Source organism: Plectropomus leopardus, chromosome 10, assembly GCF_008729295.1.
Source record: "Plectropomus leopardus isolate mb chromosome 10, YSFRI_Pleo_2.0, whole genome shotgun sequence".
Lineage (NCBI taxonomy): Eukaryota > Metazoa > Chordata > Actinopteri > Perciformes > Serranidae > Plectropomus > Plectropomus leopardus.
The window spans coordinates 18,301,780-18,309,538 of record NC_056472.1 but is presented as its reverse complement, the minus strand read 5'-3'; the positions used below and the strand labels follow the sequence as shown (position 1 = coordinate 18,309,538).

Here is a 7,759-nt window from a genome sequence, read left to right as displayed (position 1 = left end):
ATAAGGAGAGGATTGCCTGATAAATACACATAGCAGTAAGATAACCTCCACCTGCAATTACACCGAAACAGAAATCTCAACCGTTGATTATTTTGAAATAGTATCATATAATCAGTGTGTCCTGGTGCAGGTCGAATGAAGTACATTTCAAAGATGAGCGACACAAAGGTTAATTCCATGTCATTTCGCGTAGAGTATCGCACTTCTGAACAGAAAATGCGGGCCATAACTCTATTGCCACTTCAGTGGCACCTTCAACCATTCCTACTTAACAGTGTAAGGCAGAAAATGAGCCAAAGAGACTGAAGCAGAGCGAGAATGTGCTTTAACAGGATAAAATGATTTACAGGTATGAGATTCCCATTAGAGTGTGCTAATTGTTTCCACACCATTAGTGACAGTTATCTAATGAAGGATATTTAACCAGGCGCTGTAGTATATCACACAGCTCCTCTCGGTTTAGATGGGAGAGGCAGTGGACCCCAGAGTTTGTGCCCTTTCCACCTGCACCACCTCACTCGCATGCAGATCATTGGGCCAATTCTACAGGACATCCCAACAAAAGCAAACATTTGTTGTCTTTTTTTTTTTCATTAACACTTTCAGCAGATTTACAAAAGGCTACACAACTTGTAAAAACACAAGCATACATTTGCAACTAGAAAAAAAAGGCACAGATTAATCAATTTAAGGCCAATTGGGTCCAAATAGGCAGAGTAAAAGCAATACATTTAAAACAATGTAAAATACAGTAGATCATCTAAGCGAGCCTGATCGCTTTGCAGCAGGAACAGAAGAATGATTCAGCTATAAAAAAGGATTTTTTTTACGTGCTGTGGGGATTTTTACATCAACCGTCTTAACACATGTAAGATCTCAAAGAAATGCAAAAAAATGACTAAAGTATAAACTATGCAGGACTTTCCTAAAAAATGTTAAGACTCATATATAAGTCATCCATCTCAATCAACATCTATGACTCAACAGAAATGTGTGTCTAGGTGAGGTCAGAGCTTGATAAAAAAGGCAGAGACCAGGTGCCAGACCATAAACAGCCGGCACCAAAGAGATACGGCACAGAAAAAAAACCCCTCAAAAATAGCGAGGAAAAAAATAACGAGTTTTTACAAACAATCTACAGTCCTGTATAGCATACCTTAAGGTTAGAACATTTTCCTGTTTTTTTGGTCCAATTTTGTTTAACATCAGCAAGTCTAAACGTAACGGCTCAGCTCTTTAGAGCCTGCAGCAAAAAAGTTTTGGAACAAAAACAAAGCAAGCATTCGGCCGGAGAGAAGCGGCTGTGAGCGCCTCCTCCAAATGTCAATCTCAAAAACAGAGTCGATGCTCAAAAACAATGTGAAATTTCAGAAACGGGAACAACATTGAGAACTGTTATAATGCTTTAAACACCATGAAGAATAATTGAACTGTGCGTACGTAAAAATGGCCGCAGAACGTCAGGTCCAGGATCAGCACCATAACGCTTCAGTTGCTGCTCTCTTCCAGCTCCTTTTTCAAGCTGTAATAAAGATAACCTCAGTGTTAAAAACAGACATTTCCGTCTAAAAATATAGAGAACAAAACACTTTTACAAATGTCCCAGTCACCTTTTAAGGTAGGCGTGCACATTATCATATCCATGATATTTAGCCAGGTACACCAACACTCCGGTAGCACAGCGACCTTCTCGGGCCCGACAAAAGCTGCAGTTACAAATCCCTCTGCATGGCGGGCAATGCCACTCCTTACAGGAACAATCATTAAAAAGTCAAACACACACATACACACACACACACAATAGATTTTAAATACAACCCTGTATGTTTATGTACTCACTGGATTCAGCAGAGCATCTCGGACCTCCTCTCCATAGCGGTTACGGAGACAGGGGCCACAGAACTGGCCCCTGACACCAACACACTCTGGATTACGGCAGTTGGTTTTGGTGTCAACTGTTTTCTGGCGGCACTGGTGGCATGTGGATCCCTGGGAAAAAAAAGAAAAGAAAAAAAGGTTATCTTTAGGCAAAGAGCTTAACAAGCAAATGCTGAAATCTTCACAGTGAGTGTGGGACCTACAGTGGAGCTGTTGTAGACTTTCTCCCGCACGTTGAAGCAGATGCGCTCAAGCTCTGCCTCTGTGATCTCATCCACGGGCCGCACTACATGAGGGATGGCCTTGGTACCATTGAAGGAACGACGACGGGGCTGCACGGGAGGTAAATGCAGTTAATGCCGGTTCTGTATATGAGGAGAAGACGACGCAGAGTAATAAGTGACAAAACACGCAGACTGTTTCAGATGTGACTTACCGGCTCATCGTCTTCCTCATAGTAGCGGCTTTTGCGAACCAGGCAGAACTTGTCCTCAGGCTCTTCCTCTGGAGTCGGGCTGGGGGGTCCGTCCACCAGTGTGCGGGACCGCGTGTGGGGTCGAGACACACGCTCCGGGTTTCTCCTAAGAGTTCTTGGAGTTCCTGCGGATCGCCGAGGTGCCTGTCGAGGCTGAGGAAATTGTAGTAGTATTAATATAGAACGGTGATTGAGAGAGCTGCAAAGATTAGTTAAGTGAAAAAACAAAATTACCAACTATTTTGATAATCCACCAATGGTTTCAGTCATTTTTTAAAGAGAAAAATGTCAAATATTTGCTAGTTTTAGCCCCTTTAAAGTGAGAATGTGCTTCTTTTTTTTGTCATTTGTGATAGTAAATTACTTCAATGTTATAAATGTATGTATGTAAACTTTGTCATTTGATGTGTCATGGTAGCTCTGGGGAATTATGATTAGAATTTCACACACATTTTGGATATTTAGTGGACTGAAAAAGGTTATGATTAATCGTGAAAATGATTTAATTACCGTAGTGGATGCGGACATTGCCATCCGTCTTGGGAAGAGTCCGGGTACTTTGTTCAGCTCCGCCATGAGTTTTGCAAGCTTATATAAATTCAAAAAATGAATTAAAAAAATTATGATCAGATGAGAGGCACAATAAAAATGGACACTGTTCTTGTTAAAATTTAGTTCATAAATGCTGGAAGTAATTAATGTGAAATAAACAGAAAATTGTACCATTTCTTTGTTCTCTTTAATATTCAGGGCTCTCTTGCTCATGAAGTTCTCCTCTTCCTCAGAGTCGGAGTCCTCCACTTTAGGCTGGGGGAGTGGTTCGGACGCAGGCCTCTTCTTGCCCGTCTTCTTGGCGGGGAATGTCATGGCAACCTTCAGGACAGCGGACCTGCGACCACGTTTAGGAGACTCTACTTTCTGAAAAAAGAAATCAGAATGAATGATTAGAGGGATTTTTTGTGACGTTCTGATATATGTTGCATTAGTATTTCTCCTAAAATCTTACCATGGCTTTCATCTGACTGTTGATCACACTCTCCTCGAACCCGCTGCACGTGTCCTCCTCTGATGAAGCCTGAAACACTGTCAGTTTCCTGGGTGTCCTCCTAGTCTGTCTTAAGCCGCTCCTCTAAAACACAGATACAATATTTAGTTGCAGACGTTGTTGCAAAAACACCAAAACTGGCTAGCTATAGGATGGCTTTTAGAGATTTTATCTTTACCGTATTTGCAAACCCTCCGTCAGAGCCAAAGCTATCACAGCTGTCATCCGAGGATGAAGAGGAGGTCTCCATGGGAACCAGAGGGACACTGCGAAAGCTCCTCAAGTTCATCCTGGTGCATGGAGGCTGGGCTGCCAGTTTCTGTAAAACATAACAGTTAAGTTTAGAAATCATGAGCTTCCTTATAACCAGGAGGGTTTCTGTGTCTATAAACTTAATTGTTAGCCTGCCAATCGAGGACACCAGCGCACAAAATTGATACCATTGACCTCTGAGCTGCACGAATACCTGAGTGTTAAAAACAGATTGTGATATAAATATATGCACATAGTTAACATTTGGATTTCTGCAAATGAACGTACTTGCTAATGTTCAAAGGGTTTGTGGTAGGTAGGCAGGGCTACAATTAATGACTATGGCCGGGGGAATTCATCAACATAATCCATCACAGAAATACATCGATTTGCAAAACATGCACCAGCATGTCACAACAAAGTACGCTGTGTTAAAGTATGGATTTCTAAGAGATTATTTAGTAATTATATTATTATACTGTATACAAAATAGCAGAAAATATTAATAAAAATGCCTAAACCACAAACAAACATGTTCAAAACCCAAATATTTCAGTTTAACACTTAGATCAAACCAGGAAATATTAATTAGAAGAAAAAGCTAAAATCTGATATTTTTTATTTTAAAAAGAAAATTGAATTTTGATTTTCTATCAGTGGACTTATCGACTAATTGACTAAGACTAAAGTTTAAGGTCTTATGGTTATGAGACACACCCCTGATGGCAAACCAAGCAAACTGACATTAAATGGCTCCTGCATATTATCAATACAACGGATATGGATTTCAGTCATGGTATATTAACAAGTTAAGATTAAAGCCCTTTTTGTAAATTAACTTCAGTTACTAAATGAGATGTAAAAAAAAAATATTTTCACTAACGAATTGAAGTTTACCTTGACTGGTTTTGTGTCTTAAAACTATCAATTTGATCCGAGACAATCATTTTTAACTTCCTGGATAAACTTCAGTTAACCGTCAACTTTAACCATTAGAGGAAAAAGTGGGATTTCACTGGTAACCTAAAAGTTACAAAATGGTCCTAACAGGATCGAGAACATAAATGTTGCTGCTAATGGAGGAAGTTAAGAAAAGTGTTGGCTGTTTTTCTTACCTTGGAGCGGGTGGCTGGCATTTTTCTTTTAATAATCGTTGCACAAACACGGAGACGAGTAAACACGCCGTGCAGCAGCTCTGCAGTGAACAATGCAGAGCGCGCCGCTGTAGCTTGTTCACTTTCTGTTCATTTCCCGCGCCACCGGAAAGTCCTGGAAGGTGTATAAAACGCAGTGAAGTATTTTAATAACATAAAAAAACTTTCTTTGCAAAATAAGATGCTAATTTTTCAACATAAATTCGCTGTTAATATTTAAAATTGTATTTGGTGTTTGTCTTAATAAATAAGCGTCACGAACGTATAAATTGATGAGGCTTTTGGGAAACGAGAGCAGTGTATCTTCCATGTATTGTGCCTTGGCGCGAGTTTTTTTATTTGTGAATTTGCATGCAAGGCGGGTAAAATGTTGAGCAACTCTGCAACTATTAATTAGGTCAAGCTTTTTAAAAAGCCATGTAGTTTTGAGACTCAAGTGCAGCAGTGATTTTCCCATTATAGCATTAATGAAATATGACACAATGATTTAATAAAATGTGAGTATTTTAGCCACACTTTATGTGGGTCATAGTGGATGAATGGATTAAAAGAGGGGCATTTAATGGCTAAAGAAACAGGAATATATGAGAATTTAATTTAATAAAGTGGAATAAATGGGAATAATAAGAAAAGATGGCACTTAACACTGAAAATAAAAATTAGATAAGACAAAAACAGGATGATGCCAACAGGAAGTGGATATGAAGTATGAACATAAAAACAAGGGTGGGGCACATGAGACTAAAAGGTTTGCACTAGTAAAATGTACTCATGCTATATCTTATTTGCCCTACTATATTACAATGTTAATGTTATGCTGTTATGCTGTACATCATCATCATTATATTAATATATAGACAAACACTGAGTAATATTACTTTATAACATTATTGGTCTGGTGTATGCTGTTTCTATCATAAACTAGGCCTATCTATACCTTGCTAACATTGGTGCTTCTAATCACATCCAGCCACTGTCATGTTTGCCTTGTCATTTTTTGTCTGTATTACTCACATTACATACTTAACATATATATTTTTAAAATTCTTAATATTTTTACATATTAGTGTTAAACATTTTATAATAATGCATTTTCTTCATACCACTTATTTCTGCTTTCTTATGATTTCTTATGCTTTGCATCATAGCGAAAGTAACATCAATGTTTAAATCAACAACAATCAAGTATTTCTGACGCTTGTTCTTATTGCTCTTCTACACTCTCCCTTATAATTTCTGTTATTATTTAGATATTCATAATCTTTCTTATTTTTTAAATATTTTTAACTTTCTCTATACTTATGTTCTTTTGCTGCTGCAACAACCAAATTTTCCTGCTGTGGATTAATAAAGGCATATCTCATCTTATCTTGTATGACCATTCTTGTCATTATCATCATCATAATCATCATCATTCTATATCTCTGTGCCAAACGTACTCCAAAGAAAGACAGACATTAATGAGGCAACTCAGAAAGTATAGATTTGGAGAAATGTTAATATTTTCTTAGTTATGGATATTAAAAAGGTTTACTTGATTTCTTCAGAGAAAGCAAGCTGATAAATAAATTGCAATCTGCTATTTAATGGAAGAAAGAAAGTAAATAATGGGGACTGAATTGTCCAATTTTATAATAATAATAAATCATTTATATCAATCTGACAGGAGCCAGTTTCTAAAAAATAAAACCTTATGTTCGTACATATATACATCATCAATATCAGTGTAATTCTTTTACCACAAGCAGTTCATTTTTGTATGCAGACATAATTCTAATGTAAAACCTTTCCAGCTCATGACATGTCAAGAGGCTGTCAGTTCATGTGTGTCCCACATTAAGATCTTCCACCAGCTCCAGCTCCACGCCCTCCCCTGCCCCCTCTCCTCGGTCGACCTCTGACTTGTTTATTGTCCTGACGTGGTAATCTTTTCTGTCGCTCCACTTTGATCCACCCTCCTTCACTGGCTTTGGCCCCATCTTTTTCCTCGCTGGGGCTTTCTGTCACAGACAATATACCTGGTATCATGGAGGGGCGGTTCTGTGGTGTGACACTGTAACTGTTGGACCGTGGCCTCCCTGGCTGTCGTGAGGTTTTGCTGGTTTTATTATGAATATAGTTACCTCTAGTATTGGTCCATGCGTGCCCCCTACCCTGCCCCTCTCCCACAGTTAATGTGTTACCAAAATAGCGGTTTCTGCGATGATCTTGCACCACTCCGGCACTGAGTGGGCGCTCCCGTTCCCTCTCTGAGGTGCTCTCTGACGTGGTGCTGGAGGGGCTGCTGCCCTTTGACCCAAGATGAAGCGAGGAGAGTTTGGCCGACAGGCTGGTAGTTGGCGAAGAGCTCCGTGAGTCATTCCAAGGCGATACACGAACGCGGTTTGGAGAGCGGCGCACAGCTGCAGCATAAGAAAACCCCTGGCTCTCATGTGCAGACAGGAACTGAGGCAGAGTGCAGGCGTCAGAGCTAGTGAAGGCAGTCAGAGGAGCAGTCGTCTTCAGGGATTTCTGGGTCATCAGCTGCCTCTGCCTTACGTTGTGCATCCATGTGGGATCAATGCCTAAACAGGAAGATATGCATTGATAAAAATAGAAGCAAAGTCCGTGTTTAACACTGTTAAATATATTTAAATTTAGGTAATTTAACAGCAACTATGTTTATTTGTCGAACATTTAAAACTGTTACTTTGGCACTCTAAATACACACTATAAATAAAACAATTACCAGAGTTAGACTTGTCCATGGGGCTGTAGTCAATGTTAGCCGGTGTTGTTTCGATGACCAGCTCCACTGTTTTGATCTCATCTTGTCCCCCACTGTGACTCCACGTCACTGGGCTGCTGTATCTGGTAGACTTTGGTGACTTGACATCATTCTTAGAGGTCAAGAGAAAAGGAAAATAGGCTATTTCAGCAAACATAAAGACTTTAGAGAGAATTCCACAACATTGG

At 39.4% G+C, this 7,759-nt stretch overlaps 2 protein-coding genes across 3 annotated transcripts in view; both read right to left on the bottom strand.

The window, feature by feature from the left end:
- Positions 1–308: 308 nt before the first annotated feature.
- Positions 309–4,886, bottom strand: cdca7a (cell division cycle associated 7a). Of its 2 annotated transcripts, XM_042494836.1 has the most exons (11): positions 4,766–4,886; positions 3,577–3,717; positions 3,360–3,482; positions 3,077–3,271; positions 2,864–2,941; positions 2,315–2,506; positions 2,082–2,210; positions 1,840–1,989; positions 1,611–1,747; positions 1,441–1,522; positions 309–543 (listed from the first exon to the last, which is right to left on the bottom strand). In XM_042494836.1, the coding sequence occupies exons 1-10, from the start codon at positions 4,784–4,786 to the stop codon at positions 1,489–1,491; spliced, it is 1,200 nt and encodes a 399-aa protein (XP_042350770.1). In that variant the 5' UTR covers positions 4,787–4,886; the 3' UTR covers positions 309–543; positions 1,441–1,488. The 2 variants fall into 2 exon arrangements, with proteins under 2 accessions (XP_042350770.1, XP_042350769.1); XM_042494835.1 differs by having other exon boundaries at positions 309–1,522.
- A 499-nt stretch (positions 4,887–5,385) lies between these two features.
- The window catches only part of zak (sterile alpha motif and leucine zipper containing kinase AZK), a 30,382-nt gene continuing 28,008 nt past the window's right edge, over positions 5,386–7,759 (bottom strand). The window contains exons 19-20 of the mRNA XM_042494483.1: positions 7,533–7,683; positions 5,386–7,368 (exon numbers count right to left, since the gene is read on the bottom strand). Of these exons, the coding sequence (XP_042350417.1) occupies positions 6,641–7,368; positions 7,533–7,683 (879 nt within the window). The 3' untranslated portion in view covers positions 5,386–6,640. The remainder of the gene's footprint in view (positions 7,369–7,532; positions 7,684–7,759) is intronic.

Bases quoted from the DNA above. Each gene is read 5' to 3' on its own strand.
- cdca7a (XM_042494835.1), bottom strand. From the start codon at position 4,786: ATGCCAGCCACCCGCTCCAAG. The intron at 3,272-3,359 runs GTAAGATTTTAG...TTCTTTTTTCAG, and splicing joins ACAGTCAGATGAAAGCCATG to AAAGTAGAGTCTCCTAAACG. The intron at 2,507-2,863 runs GTAATTAAATCA...CAATTTCCTCAG, and splicing joins CAATGTCCGCATCCACTACG to CCTCGACAGGCACCTCGGCG.